This window comes from Capsicum annuum, chromosome 3, assembly GCF_002878395.1.
Source record: "Capsicum annuum cultivar UCD-10X-F1 chromosome 3, UCD10Xv1.1, whole genome shotgun sequence".
Taxonomy (NCBI): domain Eukaryota; kingdom Viridiplantae; phylum Streptophyta; class Magnoliopsida; order Solanales; family Solanaceae; genus Capsicum; species Capsicum annuum.
Window position 1 is genome coordinate 3,214,232 of NC_061113.1, and position 21,273 is coordinate 3,235,504.

Below are 21,273 nucleotides of genomic sequence, written 5' to 3' on the forward strand. Positions count from 1 at the left end.
CAAAAACGTGGGAGCTTCTAGGATGGGGTTAAAAAGAAATACATATTGCATACAAAAAGGAAGGAACAAACAGAAAGTGATACTCAACACATGCACTAGAGTTCTCTTTCGTATTTTAAGTAATTATAAGGATAATTTACTTTTTAAAAAATAGGATATTATGACCTTCAAGCATCCGGTACGGACAATGTGGATCCGCCCCTGAGCAGAAATGTAAGGTGTGAAGTTGCATACAATAGGTGGCCCCGTTATTCTTCGAATCCCGCATATAATGAAAGTTTTAGGCTACCGGGCTGGCCCTTTTTTGTACTTCAACGCAGTGGTATAGAAAGAAAGATTATTTATTCTTGCGGAGAATTTATTCTTATTCTTTTATTATAATAAAATGCATAAGTACATAGCTGATTCAAAGTTTGAAAATTATTACATTTATTCTGATCATCCTTTCTTCTAACTTTTATTCTTCTTTGTATTAAAGAAAATGATAAAAATATATAGAGAATGTAAACTCAAAGAGGATATGGGATAGCTCGTAAAGGAATTGCTTTGGGTGTGATGAAACCAGATTTCTCTTCCATGTCTAAGTCTTGTGGTTCAATGTCTGCCTCAAGTTTCCAATTGAACGAATTCAACATCGAGCCTAACATCGCTTGAACCATTCTCAATGCCAGTGGCATACCAGGGCATATTCTTCGGCCAGCGCCAAATGGAGTCAATTCAAAATCTTTTCCTCGCACATCCAATTCTAAACTCTGAAATCTCTCAGGTCTGAACACCAAAGGGTCCTTCCAAAACATAGGATCTCGACCTATCTCCCACACGTTGACTAGTACTAGTGTGCCCTTTGGAATGATATAGTCATACAATTCAACATCCTGGTCTACTTGGCGGGGAATTAAGAGTGTAGCTGGTGGGTGTATTCTTAATGTTTCTTTGACGATATACTGCAAGTAAGGGAGTCGTGATACATCACCTTCTTCTATTGGTTTTCCTTTTCCGACGACTTCTGCAAGCTCAGCTTGGGCTTTATTCATTATTTCTGGATGTCTAAGTATTTCTGCCATTGCCCATTCTAATGTGGTTATAGTTGTATCAGTACCAGCAAAAATTAAATCCTGTAACATTTTATAATTCTCTCAAATTAATATAACTAGTTACGAATACAAGAAAATTATATATGTACACCTGCTGATGATTCAAAACAGGACTAGTTAGTTGTCCTGCTTATGCTCGTGTGAGGGATGGAACTCGGGCACATGTACTTATATACATCTTGCAATGAAAGATTATAGCTAGGTTATTGTGGTGCATATGTTAGAAGACTCTATGGATAATTCTCAGTAGGGATAGATGTGACGTTCAATGAATCTGTCTACTGGACAGTTGAAGGGAGAAGGCAATAACAAGAACAAATCAAGTGTATGTGACCACATAGAGATTTAGAAATTCATGAATCTCCACTAGCTCAACCAAGTAGTTTAGAAGTAGAGGGCGATGTGCAAAATCTTCTTGTTCAAGATAATAATGATGATGCGTTTGTGAAAAAAAAAAATGCATGACATTGCAAGAATCAGAGCGAGGAGAGTGATCAGGCAACCATCAAACATTACCCAAAGATGCCAAAGGCGCTTGCCAACTGGATAAATGCCGGGGGCGGATGCACCTATCCTTTGCCGGGTGCTTGAGCACCCACTGACCCTGGTAAAAGTTTTATATTTTTATATAGAAAATATCGTAAAATCGGTTGTGATGTATTGTTAAGCACCCATAGACAAAAGTGGTGGTTGGGTGCTTTGGCTTTGGTGTGAAACTTAAGCGTCCTTCAAATGCCCCGGATAAACGCCAACTTCCTAATCTTAGGATTCAATATGACAAGGCAAACTTTTTCGTTAGTTAAAAATGTGATTAATCATAGTTTACTTAGAATAGGATTATCTTTTTAGTAAATCCTATTTTCTTTTTTGTCCATTGACTGATGTGATTTTTCAGTCAAGTGTTATATTCTGAGGTCAGGTCTCGCGCCCCCCATTGTAACTTTTTGTTGGATATAACATACACTACCTGATGGTAGTTTAACCAAAACAAAAAAAGATAGACCATCAAGGTATGCAAATGTGGTTTATGGATATCTCCTTGGATATGCAAATCTTGTGAAGTTTTCCATGTTATTTGTAGAGATCATTGATGTGTTTTGAGTCTAATAGCTATCTAGAAACTATTTTGAGTATAAAAGAGAAGAGTACAAACCAGGAACATGGATTTTATATGATTATGATCGATCCCTTTAGGATTTTCTGCACTGTGGTTGAGAATAACTTCCAGAATATCACTCTTTTCGCTGCATCTTCTTCTTTTTTCCTCCAATCGCTCGTTAATCAAACCATCAAAAAGTTCAAAAAACTTACCAAAATGAATGTTTGACTGACGTCGTATTCCTTGAAGATCAATCTTTTCAAGTATGGGGAAAAAATCCACTAGGTTGATCTTCCCAACCTCATGCATGATGCGCCAGAGCACGTCGCTCAACTCAACCTTTAAATTTTACAAAGGGTCATAAACATTAACTGATATCAACGATACAGTATATCTAATGCATCGTTCAGTAAAGAAAAGTTAAAATCAAAACAAGGGATCCTGAGCTCTACCTTTGAATCCGAAAAAGGGTCGGCCAAATCTTTCGAGAAAAGGGTGTTCGACAACAAGTTGAGATTAGTCTTGTAAGCAACTTGACTTACATTCAAAGCTTCACCTTCTTGGCTACATTTTTCACAATAAGCAATCAATTCTTTCACCTTTTGAGATCTTAGATGTTGATTTGCATCAAGTCTATTTGAAGAGAAGATTTTTGTGTTCAAAAATGTCTTAAGTGTTTGCCATTGAGGACAAACAGGAAGCCATACCACAGAGAATTTGCTATAGTTGTGTGCTTGAACCACGTTAGGAATAAATCTAGTTGAAAAGGCTTCATCTTGAGTTTTAAGAACTTGTTTTGCAATGGTTGAAGAAGAAATGACCACTGTGGTCATTTGGCCTAGTTTTAAACTCATAATTGGACCATAATTTTTTGCAAGATTGGCTAGTGATACATGTGGTTTTGCTCCTAACAAGTGAAAGTTCCCAATAATTGGCCATGGTGATGGCCCTGGTGGAAGTCTTTTGCTGCCTCTACTGGATAATTTGGCTAGAGTATAAAGAAAACCCAAAGCAAAAATTGTTCTAAATACAAGTGTATAGTAATCCATTAGGCCCCTTCCTTCAACTTTGAAAGATTATAAGATGCTTTCCCCTAATTTTGTAAGTAATTATATAGAGGAATCTTATTCAAATTTGTCATACATTTAAAAATAAAAAACCTAAGAGTTAATCATCTCCCCAAGGGCCTTGATTGAATGGCTCCGAGGTGGGTCTCCCATGTGGGGACCTGCGAGCAGGTAGTGTTAACCACCACCATGCACGTTGCTAACAATATTTTATATACTTAATAACTCGTCGCTCAATCATGAGCTTGTCGCATGGAGCAAGCCTAGTACAGTTTACATCTCCTATGCAGTTTGTTAACTACTGCACAGTGAGCAGGTAGTGTTAATCACCACCATGCATATTGCTAACAATATTTTATATACTTAATAACTCGCCGCTCAGTCATGAGCTTGTTGCATGGAGCTAGCCTAGTACAGTTTACATCTCCTATGCAGTTTGTTAACTACTGTACAGTGAGCAGGTAGTGTTAATCACCACCATGCACGTTGCTAACAATATTTTATATACTAAATTACGTCGCTCAGTCATGAGCTTGTCGCATGAAGCTAGCCTAGTACAATTTACATCTCCTATGCATTTTGTTAACTACTACACAGTGAGCAGGTAGTGTTAATCACCACCATACATGTTGCTAACAATATTTTATATACTAAATTACTCATCGCTCTGTCATGAGCTTATTGCATGGGGCAAGCCTAGTACAATCTCCATTTCCTATGTATAGTTTGCTAGCTATTACACGATGAGCAGGTAGTGTTAATCACCACCCATGCACGTTGCTAACAATATTTTATATACTAAATTACTCATCGCTCTGTCATGAGCTTATTGCATGAGACTGGCCTAGTACAACCTACATTTTCTATGTATAGTTTGCTAGCTATTGCACGGTGAGCAGGTAGTGTTAATCACCACCCATGCACGTTGCAAACAATATTTTATATACTAAATAACTCCATAGAAGATCACGTAGTAACTAAGTTATAATCTCATGCACGTTGCCAACAATATTTTATATATTAATTAATAACCCAATAGAAGATCACGTAATAACTAAGTTTTAATCCCCTATTATTTTAATCTCTAGCCAAGTATTTGCGTGCTAATTAAGTGTTAACCCCCAATTATTTAATTTAATAAATACATTGACCTAGTTCATGAGCATTTCAATGAAAAATCTCCTAATAACTCTCCACAAAATAAGTTGGCCAGCTACAAGTTGTGTAGTTTATATTGACAATTTTTTTTATTTTACTGTTTCGTTCTAATCAATGATTAGTCTTTAATGCTAGATTGCTAGTACTCGTAGTTTTTATTTTCCTTGATAATTGTGGTGGCCAACTCTCGCACACCACGACAAATTTCATGAGATACCTATCACATCTCACCAGCAACAAGTATCAGATAGATCCATCAAATAGGAGCGGCGCTACATTTAGGCCATGGGGTTCAGTAGAATCCCCTTCGACGAAAAACTATATTATTTATACATTGTTAAAATTATTTTTGATGTATATATAGCAAATTTTGAACCCCTTCAGTTAGTTTGTATGTTTACTTTTGAACCTCCATACTGAAACTTCTAGCACCGCCACTGCCACCAAAGCTTCGGATAGATGGAAACAAATCACCTAGTGTTTTTGTTTCTGTTAGGCTTGAACCTTAAACCTCATGGTTCTCACACACTTCATCGAACACTAGGTCACACCCTTAGGTGCGCTACCAGTCGTAGTATTAATCTGAAAGTTTCATTTTATCCCATTTCTGTAACTATTTATTATTTCTAGCACTTCAAGTATCGTATTATTTTATGATTTTGATTGTTCCATTTTTAATATGCATTGTCATGCTTTATTCAACATTGTCTTGGCTTCGTCACTCTCATAGTTTCCAAACTGCTTTGTAATGCTTTTACTTGAGTCGAGGCCTATGAAAAGTAGCCTCTCTACCTTATAGGGGTAAAATCTACAAACACACTACCTTCTTCGACCTTTACTTGTGGAATTACACTAGATATGTTGTTGGTTCTAATTGATAATTTCCGCCACATTTGGGTCCATAAGTAGCATTATTGGACGGGAAAAGGACACTCTATAGCACTTTTTAAAATAAATAGCCCAAGTTTGAAAACTTTTCAAAAAGTGGCCAGACGGATATAGTATTTCCGCTTTATAGCCATTTAGAGTCATTTTAGCCTACGTAGTCTATATAAAGTCCATATACAATACTGATACAATCTATATGCAATACTGATACAGTATTCAACTTGGGCAATTCGGCTCTTTTAAAAATATTTCAATTTATTTTTTGTTATAAATTTTTTAACTGATCAAATATTCTGTTTTTTTATTATTTAAAAATAATAATTAAATTATATAAAAACGATATAATTGTTAAATAGAATATGTATCTATATATGATATATGTATAGAAATTGTATAGTTCTATCAAACATGTATATGTATAAAATATATATAAAAAATATATAGAAAGTGTATGAAAATTACATAATTTTTGTATAAAACATGTAAAAGAAAATGTACAGTTATTAGGGCGGGGCAAAAAATACCGAAAACCGAATTACTGAATTGAACCACAAAATTTGGTATTCTGTATTCTGTAATTCGGTATTTGGTATGGTATTTGGGAGTAAGATTTCAATATTTCGATATTCGGGATTGGGTTTAGTACAAGATATTAATATCGTTTGGTATTCGGTATTTACCGAATATTGAATTATATATATATATATATATATATATATATATATATATATTTGTGTGTGTGTCTAACAAACCCAATAGACAATAGTATTAGTCATCCCAAAGAATCTCTTGGACCTTTGTAATATGTTCGTAAAAAGCAACAAAAGAAATACTAAAGAGGGTTTTTATTAAATATAATCTTTTATGTTTAAACGTATATTTGCACATCTCCAACTTTAATATGGTATTACCAAAATCGAACCGAACCAAAGTTTAATTTACCAAATACCGAATTACCGAATCGATATTTATAAGTATGGTATGTGGTATCTACGTTCAAATATCGATTAGGGAATTACCGGACCCGAACTTGAAAATACCAAATCGAATACCGAACGCCCACCCAGTTATTGTATAAATTGTGTATCAAAACTATATAATTTTTATATAGAATATTTATATGTATAAGATATGTATAGAAACTGTATAAAAGGTGTGTTGAAACGATACAAAACAAGCTAGTAAATTGATATGGCTAGAAAATGGAATTTAAATTCCATGATCATTTCCATGGAAATAGTTTAATTTGAAGTATCGTTTCTATCATTTCCCCTCATTGTACTAGCTAAAGGCTTCTTACATTGGCCAAGCCCATCTAGCTTGGCCCTTACCAAACTCAAACTTGTTTATCCCAACTCAGAAGAAGCCAAATCGTATACACAATTTGTCTAACAATTATCAAACACTTCAGAAAAAACTAGCTCCAATTGCTATAAGAGTATGACACTCTAATAATATAACAGGACCTAATTCATAGTCAAGTTTACAAAATACACACAGGATAACATATATATATATATATATATATATTGACAAATCTTTGTTTTCTAGAGTATAAGAAATCTATGGCTCCAATGAGAAGTTGCCTTTTGATTTTCGAACTGAAATTCTGGGGAAAAAAATAGACAAATATTTGTTCAGGCTACCACACTACACATATTCAAAATTATGCATAAAACTGCAAATTGCATATATTGTGGCATACAGTTATCAATCATCAGCTAATGATCTATAGGTAAAAATGGATCAACCATATATATCTATTTAATAAAGGCAAAGATTGGTAACATAAAAAATGATCCAACCTCTAATATTCTTTTTATACACGTACCTATATCCTCTAATTTTATTTTTATACACCATTACCATTTTTTTTTTTTGGTAAATAAATCTTATTATACCAAAGTGAAACATTACAATCCGAACAGGGGCTGACTCCCTGGCCCTCAATCTTTTAACAACTAAAATAACCAGCCTAACAGTGGATGAGCTCTCTAGCTAACATCCCATCAAACCATATCTCTCTACAATAGGCCTCACTACAATTCACTCAATATTTCTATCAACTTGCTATCTAGACGCTTGCATTAATCAACTTCTTCTTCATGGGAATGAATTAAGTAATCTCAGACCCCTCACATGGAGAAAATTCGATACTTCTTTCAATATCTTATCTTCAAGGTATCGGTCAGTGTGAAACCTTATATGATTCCTTTCCCTCCAAATTGTTGCTCAAATTAAAAGTGCATGTTAATATTGTACTTGGAAATGTAATGATACGAGATGGCTTGGCTGTTTGCACAGAGAAAGACTTTCGACACAAGTCTCACTTGTTTGTTGGGACCGCGTGTAAGTTCACTCAAACTTGGCAATAGTATGACATTGTCCACGAATTCTTTTTTGACACCTCCCAAAAGGACTCATACTAGAGGAGTTGGTGAGACTCTTAAATATTGGATATGGTTCCTCTATTTCTCCGATGTGGGATTGCGTTGCTTCCCAACAGGAGGCACTTGGATGCAGCAAGAACCAATACAGGATACAAGAAACAAAGGTTCTGCCGGACTGGGTTGGAATGATGAACGAAGAAAGCAGTCCATGTACATGCAGTTCTAAAGGACCATACTAGATTTCATATAAAGAGTTGTAACAGAAACAATTAGAGAAGTTTTGATTTTGGGTTGTACGAAATCATGCCTTTTTAAGATGGGAAATTATTCTTTACACTAGTCTATCCTTTTTTGATATATGCAAAGGTATTGTATTCAGTTTCTTACGGGGAAAGCTTGAAATTCTCTCAGGACATTTGAATTGTCTTGGATGTTCGTTAAAGTACAATAAAAGTACTTACATAATCTTGTTTCAGAATAGAATGAAACATCTATATTATGGTACAATTAGTACTTGTGAAATTGATTTGATTCATAAAAAAAAGCACCACAGTTCAAAATTTAACTCCACAAGTAGGGTATAGAAGATAAGATGTACTGTACCTCTATCTTTAAGGGTAGAGACTCTTTCTATTAAGTTTTGAGCCTGATGTAGGAAAATAAGAAAAAGAGAATAATAGAATCGCAATGTACACAACAAGTGTAGCATAATTGAAGCGTCAAAAGGAAAGTGGACTGGTGTAGTGATGCACCCTTCCACATCTATACAAGATAAACAACGTTTACAATTCCACACAACAAAACATCGGCTAAATTGCAACTGCATAACTGAGAAAACGTTCTACGAATAAAAAGAAAGAGGCTATAGATCATATTGGTGCTTCTGACATGCATATGGAACTAATACACCATTCAGTTCCCAAGAAAAATGGGAAATAAAATCGCATTGGTATGACTGTCTACAGCTTGGGTTAAGAAGATATGGTTGTGCCTTGTTGCTTTACAAACAGACGGCTTTTATTGCCAGGTCCGCGCCTTCATCTTCTGCTTGCTTTACCGTTGTACCATTTAATAATAAAAAGGATAGCTTCATGTATGAAGGTAAGTCCTCGAATGTGTTGACCAAACAAAACTCTTTTTGGAAAGGGAAAAGAAGATATGTTACCATACATATTACACTAGTCCAATTCCAGTAAGTTTTGCCTACTCATTCTCTGCTGATATCTTGACTAAAGGACTAAGCAGAGTTCAACATGAATTCTTGATGTCCAAGCTAGGAATTTTAAATGTATTTACTACGTCTAGCTTGAGGAGAGTGTTGAGATACAGTGTGCTAAGTAGCAAGCGTTAGCAGTCTATTAAAAATATAGTTAGAAGTTTGTCAAGAACACAGTTAGTAGTGTGGGGTCCAGCCACATAAATGAAGTCTTGAAAAACTTATCATGAGCCAACTTTTTTCAAAGAATGTTGGCTCAAATTGCTAAGCAAGATTTGGTAGTTGGTTATTTAACTGTGCTCACTATGAACACTTTGAAACTTCTTCATTTAGTGATATCATCCGTAATTTTTGCCGATAAAAGGAGCTCATCATCTACTTGAAAATACACACCAAAAACAGAGAGAAAAAAAATAGAGTGAGGCATCATATAGAGTTTAGTGTGATGCCCCTTACCCATTAAATTTCTCATGTTTTGGGCATGATTCCGAGCATTTGGGGTGCATTTCCGAGCTCGATAAGGCTTCGGCAACGTCAATTGACAATGCCAACGTGGAGGCATCTTTGGGAGGTCAAATTACAAGCATGGGTCAACATTTACCTTGTCTTTGGAGCCTTGACCAGCAGCTGAACAGAAAAATAGGTTGCCAGACAAAGGCCTTTCACTAGTTGCTTAGATTGCATGGCCAAATGTAGAAAGTTTGACTAGCTTGTTGTGGACCATTTGTGTAGTCATTTTCTAGCATTTATTGTGCCCTTTGGCTTAGGGACTTTAAATATACCTTGTAAAGCCCTCTTGGGCAGCATCCATATACTTGTATTACTCAAGAAATATATCAGAAAATTGACTCTCCGGACCTCCCAAAACGATTGTCTTCCCTTGTTATTTTTCCTTACGTGTTTGTGTGAATGTTCAAAGTTTCTTGGGGATTGTTTTAGAGCTGGTTAGGACTGAGTTTAGCATCGATATTGAGGGTGTTAAGCTGTCCACGCGCGGCTAAAAATAGGCCCGTGACAAGTGGTATCAGAGCAACACTTTGAACATGGCATACGACGGTGACGAGGAGGTTCACGGTGGAGACAATTTGGGCAAAACTAAGACCAAGAAACGTGACAAGAGTAGGAACAAGGATGAGGCTCAAATTCCAGTTAGTGAGGCTGTTACAAACGTGGAAGATGGTGAAGGTTCCACATCCGGTTCTCTTGATGAGAGAATCGTTAGCACGAAGGCTGGCTTAGCGGTTTTGGGCCATCGGTTCAAGACCCTTGAGTCCAACGTTGGTACCCTTATGGCGGCTGCTCTTGAAGGGCTGGACGAAGTCAAGGCTGACTTGTCCGAGCAAAATGAAGAGCACAAGGAGGGGCTGACCAGCTTGGAACTCAAGCTTATGGAAGCATTATCGGCGCTACACGAGGAGTTTGGGTCAAAACTATCTGAGGTGATGTTGGGGCAGTCCACTTTGCAGGAAGAAGTTGCTGATTTGAAGTAACAACTGAAAGCAGCCCGTGTTGGTAGAAATCATGGTTTCGTGGCTTACCATGATGCTCGTATTGAGGCTCCTAAACCCAACGTGTTTAAGGGTGAGAGGAATGCTCAAGACGTAGAGAATTTCATATGGAAATTAGAGTCGTATTTTGATCACGTTAAGATTGTTGACGGAGCAGCAAGGATCCGGATTGCAACCATGTACTTTAGTGACGTCGCAATGTTGTGGTGGCGTAGGAAAAAAGTAGACATGGAGAGGGGTCTTTGCACCATAGCTGATTGGGATCAGTTTAAGGATGAGTTGAAGGAACAATTTTACCCTCAAAACGTTGTAGATGAAGCCCGACGGAAGTTGAGGGAACTTAAACAAACTTCTTTCATTCATAACTATGTGAGGGAGTTTACGAAGTTCTCACTTCTTGTGACGAGTTTCAGTAGTGAGGAGTTGTTATTCTTCTTCCTTGATGGCCTCCAAAATTGGGCCAAACAAGAGTTGAGGAGGCATAATGTCAAGACCGTGGATGAGGCCATTAAAGTGGCGGAATCCTTGACTGATTTTCATGCTGATTATGCCAAGGCGAAGGATAGTCGGAACAAGCCCGTTGCTGCCAAGGGAGATCGTGGGGACAAGGGCAAAGACAAGTTTGTTCCCAACAAAAATCGTGAGTTCAAAGGCAAACGCAACCAGCCATAGTCATTCCGCAAGAACTATGAGGAGAAGAAAAAAGGTGTAGCTAACCGCGATAGCAGCTGCTACCTTTGCGGGGATACGTCTCACTTTGCGAGATTTTGTCCTTCATTGAGTAAGCTGGGAGCGATGATTGCAGCAACACGGAAGGATCAAGCTAGTACGCAAGTCGGGGGTTCCGGGGAGCAAGAAGAACAAGCTGCCAATCCAGAGAAAGGAAAGGGACAAGCCGTGGGTTTGTTCAACCACATGGCTTTGTTTAACCACATGAAGCTTGCAGCTCTTACTGTAAAGAAGCATAGCGTTAGAGCTCGAGAGTCATTATTTGTTGATGGGGAGGTGAATGGGTGAGCAGTCCGTATTATGGTAGACACCGGAGCAACGCATAACTTTGTTACGGAGGAAAAGGCCAAAGAACTTGGCCTTGCGTTCGTGACCATTGATTCAATGTTAAAGACCGTTAATTGTCTCCCTACCAATGTCAATGGCCTCGCTCCTCGGGTGAGTCTCACCTTGGGAGGTTGGAAGGGAGAAATGGATTTTTCGGTTGTCCCGATGGATGTCTTTGATATTATTTTGGGGCTGGATTTTTGGTATGAGATTAATGCGTTTATTTCGCCACGTCTCAACCAGCTAGACATTTGTGATGTGGTTGATTCTTGCATTGTTCCACTTATTCGTGTCGCTCAAAGTGGCACACGTTTGTCGGCGATGCAACTTGTTAAAAGTTTCAAGAAAGGAGAACCAACCTTTCTTGCGACATTGATGGAGATTGTGGGCTGCCAAGAAGCTGAATTATTGCCCTCATGCATCCAACGGGTTCTTAAAGAGAACAAGGATGTAATGCCGGAGGAGCTGCCCAAACGGTTACCTCCACGAAGGGAAGTTGATCACGAAATCGAGTTGGTTCCCCGGGCAAAGCCATAGCTATGACCCCGTATCGAATGTCGCCTCCGGAGCTTGAAGAACTTAGAAAACAACTCAAGGAATTGCTGGAATCAGGCCACATCCGACCATCTAAGGCACCCTTTGGAGCTCCGGTCTTATTTCAAAAGAAGAATGAAGGGACGTTGAGGTTGTGTATTGATTACCATGCTCTTAACAAGGTCACGGTGAAAAACAAATATCCCATCCCCTTGATAACTGATTTGTTTGATCTCTTGGGGCAAACCAAAGTGTTCACAAAGATGGATTTGAGGAAGGGCTATTATCAAGTTCGCATAACCGATGGAGATGAAGCCAAGACGACTTGTGTGACTCGCTATGGGTCCTTTGAGTGGCTGGTCATGCCTTTTGGACTGACCAACGCACCAGCCACGTTTTGCATCCTAATGAACAAGATTTTCTAGCCATACTTGGATCAATTCGTGGTCATATACCTGGACGACATTGTTGTTTATAGTAGCTCAATGGAGGAGCACGTTAGACACCTTCAAATCGTGTTTAATGTGCTACGGGAAAACGAGCTATGCATCAAAAGGGAGAAGTGCACTTTTGCACAGCCAAAGGTGCAATTCTTGGGCCATACGATCAGCCAAGGGCAGATTCAGATGGATAGCGACAAAGTTGAGGCAATCCGGGATTGGGAGGTTCCAACGAAGGTGCCCGAATTAAGGTCCTTCCTTGGCCTTGCTAATTATTACCGGAGATTTATTCTTGGATAATCGGATATTGTTGCTCCGCTCATGAATTTATTAAAAAAGAATCGTGTTTGGGAGTGGAATAGTTCGTGTCAAGGGGCATTCAACAACCTCAAGGCAGCCATCATCAAGGAGCCGATTTTGGCTTTATCGGATTTCGCAAAACTGTTTGAAGTGAAAAAGGATGCATCCAATTTTGCTATTGGTGGTGTCCTAATGCAAGAGGGCCATCCGATAGCATTTGAAAGTAAAAAATTAAATGATGCGGAGCGGCGCTATACAGTCCATGAAAGGGAGATGACGGTCATTATCCATTGCCTAAAGACATGGCATCATTATTTGTTGGGAGCTCATTTCCTCGTCAAGACGAATAATGTAGCGACCAGCTACTTCCAATCACAAAAGAAACTCTCGCTGAAGCAGGCTCGATGGCAAGATTTCTTAGCGGAGTTTGATTACTCATTAGAGTATAAACTGAGAAAAGCAAACGTCGTGGCCGATGCATTAAGTTGCAAGGCTGTTTTGGCAACACTTTTGAGCACTACCAACTGTAGTGTGCTGGATACCATCAAAGAAGGGATGGAACATGATCCCGTTGCCAAGCAACTTCTTGATTTGGCACGCAAAGGCAAGACCCAAAAGTTTTGGGAGGAGGACGGACTATTATACACCACCGGAAGGCGAGTGTATGTGCCTAGATGGAAAAATCTTAAGCACTTGTTGATCAAGGAGGGCCATGACACAACGTGGGCTGGTCATCCGGGACAAAAATGCACCATGGCATTGTTAGAAGCAGCTTATTATTGGCCTCGCATGAGGGACGATATAGAAGTATACGTTCCCACTTGCCTTGTTTGCCAACAAGACAAGGTGGAACACAAGGAGCCCAGTGGATTACTTGAGCCGCTGCCCACCGCGGAGAAACCATGGGATAGTGTAACCATGGATTTTATCACGTGTTTGCCTAACTCGGAGGATTGTGGAACAATCATGGTTGTCGTTGATCGCTTCTCCAAATATGCAACATTCTCAGCTGCCACGTCTAATTGCAAAGCCAAGGAGGCAGCCCGATTGTTTCTCAAAGATGTAGTTAAACTTTGGGGCGTGCCTAGGCATATCATAGTGATCGAGACCCACGATTCATTGGAGCATTTTGGCAGGAGTTATTCAGTTTGTTGGGGTCGGAGCTGCACTTTTCAACCAGCTTCCATCCCCAAACCGACGGACAAACGGAGCGAGTAAATGGGTTACTCGAGTGCTACTTGAGGCACTTTGTTAGTGCCAATCAAAGGGACTGGTCAAGTTTGCTCGACACGGCCCAATTCTCGTACAATTTGCAATAGAGTGAGGCAACAGGTCGTAGTCCATTCGAACTTGCAATGAGGCAGCAACCAAACACTCCACAATCCTTACCGGTTAACGCCGGAATGAGGAATCCAGGTGCTTATCATATGGAAAAGGCTTGGGAGGAACAAGTCAATGTGGCGAGGTCATATCTTGATAAATCAACCCGTAAGATGAAGAAATTTGTTGATCGTAAGCGTCGTCCAGTCCATTACCGGATTGGAGACAAAGTAATGGTCAAGCTCAATCCGAGGCAATTCAAGTCATTGAGAAGTGTCAATCAAAGTTTGATTCGACGGTATGAGGGTCCATTTGAGATTGTTGCCAAGGTTGGCAAAATTTCATATAAGCTGGACATGCCATCGCATCTAAAGATTTATCCCGTTTTCCATGCAAGCAAATTAAAATCGTATTTCGAAGACATGGAAGACGTGGAGCGGGGTAAGTCTAGTCGGCCTCAAATTTTCATGACGTCCGCTGCCACGGATAAGCAAATTGAGGACATAATTGATCATCAATTGGTTCGAGCAATTCAAGTGCCCAATTCTTAGTCCATTGGAAGGGCCAATCGCCCGAGGAGGCATCATGGGAAAAATATGAGGACTTGTGGCAGTTCAAGGAGCAAGTCCACAAATATTTGCAGCTATGTGGCGCCGCGGTCGTCGCCAAATTAGGTGGGGGAGAGTGTGACGCCCCGCGTCACTACCCATTAAATTCCTCATATTTTGGGCATAATTCCAAGCATTTTGGGTGCATTTCCGAGCTCGATAAGGCTTCGGCAACATCAATTGACAATGCCAACGTGGAGGCATCTTTGGGAGGTCAAATTACAAGCATGGGTCAACATTTACCTTGTCTTTGGAGCCTTGACCAGCAACTGAACAGAAAAATAGGTTGCCAGACAAAGGCCTTTCACTAGTTGCTTGGATTGCATGGCCAAATGTAGAAAGTTTGACTAGCTTGTTGTGGACCATTTGTGTAGTCATTTTCTAGCATTTATTGTGCCCTTTGGCTTAGGGACTTTAAATATACCTTGTAAAGCCCTCTTGGGCAGCATCCATATACTTGTATTACTCAAGAAATATATCAGAAAATTGGCTCTTCGGGCCTCCAAAAATGATTGTCTTCCCTTGTTATTTTTCCTTACGTGTTTGTGTAAATTTTCAAAGTTTCTTGGGGATTGTTTTAGAGCTGGTTAGGACTGAGTTTAGCATCGATATTGAGGGTGTTAAGTTGTCCACACGCGGCTAAAAATAGGCCCGTGACATTAGTCTGTGAGGAAAACAGAGAGTGTGAGCGATATTATAGTGAGGTGGAAAAATCAAAAGAGAGATATTTCTTTTGAATGTGTAGTAGTCACTTAGAGTATTGTACTTGTGACTACGGTGTAAAATTCCTTACTATAGTGATATCAGTTGCTCCTCTCGGCCCGTGGTTTTTTCTCGTTATCGTTCTTATTATTTTTGTTGATTAATCGTATTATTGTTGTCATAGTTATTGCTTTTATTACCGCAATATTATTATTACAGCGGGATTTATTCCCAACAACTGGTATCAAAGCCCACATTCTGTTGATTTGCAAAAATAATTTTTTGCAATTGGTGGTACTATACTTGGTAAAAATAAAATGTTCGGAGTAAAGTATGAGGTAGCAAAATTCAATGGTGATAATGATTTCTCAACATGGCAGAGAAGGATGAGGGATCTACTCATCCACAAGAATTACACAAGGCACTAAGTGGTAAATCCAAAAATTCCGAATCTATGAAATTGGAGGATTGAGAAGAAATGGATGAAAAGGCTGCCAGTGCAATCAGGTTGCACTTAACCGATGATGTGGTCAATAACATCATCGACGAAGATAGTGCATGTGGTATTTGAAAAAAGTTATAAAACCCCACATGTCCAAAATGCTGACAAACAAATTAGACCTAAAGAAGCAGTTGTACACCCTACATATGGGTGAAGGTATAAATTTTTTGTCATATTTAAATGTGCTTAATGGACTGATCACGCAATTGTCTAACCTCAGCGTAAAGATTGAGGAGGAATATAAATTCATCTTACTCTTAAACTCATTGTCAACTTCTTATGATACTCGAGGAGGACCAACAAGGAGGTGTCCTACTCTCATCTGAAGGTGTTTAGTTATAGAGCATTTGCCCATGTACCGAAGGAGCAGAGAACAAAACTAGATGATAAATTAGTTCCCTGTATATTCGTCAGATATGGAGATAAAGAGTTTGGGTACAGATTGTGGGATCCTGTAAAGAAGAAGGTCATCAGAAGTAGAGATGTAGTCTTTCGAAAAAGTCCCTAATGTTATTGCCATTATTTCTACTTCTGACCATCCCAAAAGTGCAAAATGTATAACCGATGAGGTTGTCGAGTAGGGGGAGCAACTTGATGATTATACTGACCAGGTGGGGTACCCTGCTCAAGAAGAACAACAATCTCAACCTTTGAGGAGATTAGAAAGGCAAAGAGTAGAGTCATCCAAGTACCCTTCCACAGAGTATGTCCTCGTCAATGATGAGGGGAGCCAGAAAGTTTAAATGAGGTGTTGGTCCATCCAGAAAAGAACAAGTGGATGAAAGACATGTAAGAAGAGATGAAATCTCTGTAGAAAAATGACACGTATAATCTGGTTCCAAAAGGTAAAAGACCACTTACGTGTAAGTGGATTTTTAAACTCAAGAAAGATAGAAATGGATAGCTAGTCAGATATAAAGCTCGATTGGTGGTAAAAGGCTTCGAACAGAAAAAAGGTATTGATTTTGATGAAATTTTCTCACTTGTTGTCAAAATGACTTCTATTCGAACCATTTTGAACTTAGCAGCTAGACTAGATCTTGAAGTGGAGCAGTTGGATGTGAAAACTACATTTCTTCATAGAGATTTAGAAGAAGAGATCTATATGGACCATCCAGAAGGATTTGAAGTAGCTGAAAAGAAACACATGGTCTGTAAACTGAATAAGAGTCTTTACGGATTGAAGCAGGCACCAAGGCAGTGGTACAAGAAGTTTGACTCATTCATGCAAATTCTAACTTACAAAAAGACTTATTCTAATCCATGTGTATACTTCAAAAGATCTTCGGACAATAACTTTATTATTTTGTTGTTGTATGTGAATGACATGTTGATTATAGGATAAGACAAGGAGCTGATTTCCAAGTTGAAGAGAGATTTGTCCAAGTCATTTGATATAAAATATTTGGGCGCAGCACAACAAATTCTGGGGATGAAGATTGTTCGAGAACGAACAAGCAGAAAGTTGTGGCTATCTCAGGAGAAGTACATTGAACGTGTACTCGAATGCTTCAACATGAAGAGTGCTAAAGCTGTTAGCACACCTCTTGCTGGTCATCTGAAGTTAAGTAAGAAATGTGTCCTACAACAAATGAAGAGAAAGAAAATATGGCTAATGTTCCTTATTCTTCAACAGTCGGGAGTTTGATGTATGCAATGGTGTGTACTAGACCGGACATTGCTCATGCATTTTTTGTTGTTAGCAGGTTCCTGGAAATCCCAGAAAATATCACGGGAAGCAGTCAAGTGGATACTCAGGTATTTGAGAGGTACCACAGGAGATTGCTTGTGTTTTGGTGGATCTGATCCAATTTTGAAGGGCTATACAGATGCTGATATTGCAGGTGACCTTGACAACAGAAAATTCACTACAGGATATTTGTTTATATTTTTAGGGGGAGCTATATCATGACAATCAAAGTTGTAGAAGTGTGTCGCACTCTCTACAATCGAAGCAGAGTATATTGCAGCTACTGAAGCTGGCAAGGAGGTGGTATGGCTGAAATGGTTCCTTCAAGAACTTGGATTGCACCAAAAGGAGTACATTGTCTATTGTGACACTTTGGACTTGAGCAAGAACTCCATGTACCATGCAAGAACAAAATACATTAATCCGAGATTCATTGGATTCGTGAACAGGTGAAGAATGAATTGTTCCATGTTAAGAAGATTCACATCAGTGAAAATCCCGCGGATACGCTGACGAAGGTGGTGTTAAAAGGCAAGTTCGAATTGTACAAAGAACTTATCGGTATGAGCTCTCTTTGAGAAGACGTGAATACCTCCTTTAGGTGCATGGGACTGGAGGGAGAGATTTGTGGGGTCCATTTCCATAAATAAAGTCTTGAAAAACTTATCATGGGCAAACTTTTTTTCAAAGAATGTTGGTTGCAAATTGCTAAGCAAGATTTGGTAGTTGGTTATTTAATATGTTCACTATGAACACTTTGAAACTTCTTCATTTAGTGATGTCATCCGTAATTCTTGCCTATAAAAGGAGTTCATCATCTCCTTAGAAATACACAACAAAAATAGAGTGAGAGAAAAATAGAGTGAGGCATCACAGACAGTTTAGTCTGTGAGGAAAATTAGAGAATAGAGAGTGTGAGAGATATTATAGTGAGGTGGAAAAATCAAAAGAGAGATATTTCTTTTGAATATGTAGTAGTCACTTAGAGTGTTGTACTTGTGACTACGGTGTAAAATTTCTTACTACAGTGATATCAGTTGCTCCTCTCGGCCCCGTGGTTTTTTTCCTCATTGAGATTTTACGTAAAAATCTTGGTGTCATTATCGCTCTTATTGTTCTTGTTGATTAACAGTATTATTGTTGTCATATTTATTGCTTTTATTACTACAATATTATTGTTGTGGCGGGGTTTATTTCCCATAGTTAGTTAGTAAAAGTGCAAGTTGTTCAGTATATATTTAGATAGCACTGTACACATTGAAAGCTAGCTCTAATTTTTCAAATTAATGAAGTAATCTTCTTCATCTACTCTTTTCCACCTTCAATAAAATGGCATTAGCCTGGTGTTTCACTCAATGATCAGCAATGCATTGCTATTCTCAGAATTTACAAAACAGGTGTGAGGATGTCGTCCCTTTAACCGTAAGTCGTATTGAATTATACGAGATACATACAATTCTATGGCTGCATTTTTAGAATATACTAGGGGATCTGACAAACGATTCAATCGTAAGGGAGAGTCATAACAAGATTGATCGGAGGGCTGGAGATTATTATTGGAGAGCGAGTAACTCAGCTAACATTTTCGAGAATGGGATGGAAGTGGGTCTCAAAAAAAATATGAAATTGAGGAGGATTGGTGTTGCATATGACCAAGAAAATGAATATCTCATTACTGTTTACTACCTTCCACAGAATCTTGAGGGAGTACTAATGGACAGAGAAATGGATTCGCTATGCAAGATCAAGAAGTTTCGTCGTGTTAGCCTTTGTTCTTTCTCTTCAACATGACTATATAATATAGGTTATTAATACCGTTTGGTATTTGATATTTATCGAATATGGAATTATATATATATATTAGTATCAGGGCGTCTTAGTAAATTTAGTGGCCTAAAGTCAAGTTTTAATAGCAGGCATTACATAGGTAAACATACATTCAAAAATACTACTATAATAATTAATTTAGAGTTTTCTTATTTGTTCTTTAATTTAGAGTTTTCTTATTTGTTCTTGTATAGTAGTTGTTTTGGTGTATTATTTTTAAAAATATATAACTTTAACTTTACGGATTAATATAATTATTAATATAAAGTGAGGACTAATTCTAGTTAATAAGATATTAACCATTTGTTTTCAATGCATTAACTTGGATGTTGTTGTTAAAATTTTATTTATTAATATAAGTTTGAGTTATTTAGTTCAACGTTCTAAAATATTTCTTGTAAAATGAGATAGTTTTTTCTTTTTTTTTTTTAGATAATTTTTTAAAATGTATTTCATAATTTTCATTATTATTTCAAGTGAAATTGAAATCATATAGTTTACTATTAAAAATTTTGAGGCCTCAAAATTTTGGAGGCTGAAAGCAAAGGTTTTACTAGTCTTACCCTTGAACCACCCTTGATTACGATATGTCTAACCAACTCAATAGATAATAGTATTAGTCAATGCCAAATAATCACTTGGACATTGGTAATATATTCGTAAAAAACAACAAAAGGAATACTAAATAGGGTTTCTATTGAATCTATTCTTTGAAGTTTAAACGTACATTTAGATATTTCCAACTCTAATATGATATTACCAAAAATCGTACCGAACCAATGTTTAATTTACCGATTACCAAATTACCAAACCAATGTTTATAAATATGATATGTGGTATCTACTTTCAAATATCAATTACCGAATTACCGAAGCTGAAATTTGAAAATACCGAACGTCCACCCCTAATTTTATAGTTTTTTTTTTTTTACTATGTCTGATTTTGAAAGTATAAAATATTGTTTCTTTTCATTGTGAAAAATGATACTGTATTTGGATATGGTGTTAATTTCTTTTTTTAATCTAAGTCCTTAATTATTCATTAATCGAAATCTTTTCTTTTCTTGAAGTTTCTGGTTAGCGAGTTTTTTTTTCTTTGATTATGTTTAATTTTGAAAGTATAAAAAAAATATTTTTGTTTTCATAGTGAAAAATGATTTTGGATATGATTTGTTAGTCTCTAATGATTTTGGCTATGATTTGTTGGCCACCATCAAAAAAAAGAAAAGCAATTACAAGTCTCCAATTAATTCCACTATTTGCTCTATATCCACTATACACAATTGTTTACACCAAAAAAAATAAAGATACAATGCAGTTTCATTTAACTACATACTACCAAATGCATGATGGCACTAATGTGCTCTGACATGGTCCAGCTATAGCCTGTTATGTTAAGCAAGAGGTTCCATAGTTGGGTAGTGAAATTGCAATGTAGGAAGAGATGTTTGTTTGGTTTCCCTATCATATTACACAAGAAACATCTGGAAACTAGCTGTCTTCCTTTCTTCTGTAACACTTCTTGAGTTAAGCATACTTTCTCAATCACTAACCAAGTAAAACACTTTACCTTGGTGGGAATAATAATTTTCCAGAAGTAATTCCTGTGATATTGATATTTCACCTCAGATACTTCTAGACCTCTTTTATATGCACTAATTACTGTAAAGGTCCACACCAACCTATCTGCCACTGGAGTGAAAGTGCTAGTCCCTCCTAACTTCTCAAGCAAGGTAGCCACCCTATCCACTTCCCAATCATTTAGCAACCTACTGAAAAAGATATCCAGCCCCGTAATGACCAGCAATCACTCACTTTAGCTTCTGGATTTGCACATATCCGGAAGAAATCTGGAAATTGATCCTTGAGGGGAAG

The 21,273-nt window shown here is 37.8% G+C and overlaps 1 protein-coding gene across 1 annotated transcript; it reads right to left on the reverse strand.

The window, feature by feature from the left end:
• Window positions 1–407: 407 nt before the first annotated feature.
• On the reverse strand, window positions 408–3,242 carry LOC107866510 (geraniol 8-hydroxylase-like). The gene is made up of 3 exons (XM_016712546.2): window positions 2,646–3,242; window positions 2,248–2,532; window positions 408–1,115 (listed from the first exon to the last, which is right to left on the reverse strand). Exons 1-3 carry the CDS (start codon window positions 3,240–3,242, stop codon window positions 510–512), a joined length of 1,488 nt encoding a protein of 495 aa, XP_016568032.1. The 3' UTR covers window positions 408–509.
• Window positions 3,243–21,273: the final 18,031 nt, after the last annotated feature.

Excerpts from the sequence above, each read along its gene's own strand:
- LOC107866510 (XM_016712546.2), bottom strand. The coding sequence starts at position 3,242 with ATGGATTACTATACACTTGTATTTAGAACAATTTTTGCTTTGGGTTTT. Across the intron at positions 2,533-2,645 it reads ACCCTTTTTCGGATTCAAAG|GTTGAGTTGAGCGACGTGCT; the intron begins GTAGAGCTCAGG and ends TAAAATTTAAAG. Across the intron at positions 1,116-2,247 it reads ATATAAAATCCATGTTCCTG|GATTTAATTTTTGCTGGTAC; the intron begins GTTTGTACTCTT and ends AAAATGTTACAG.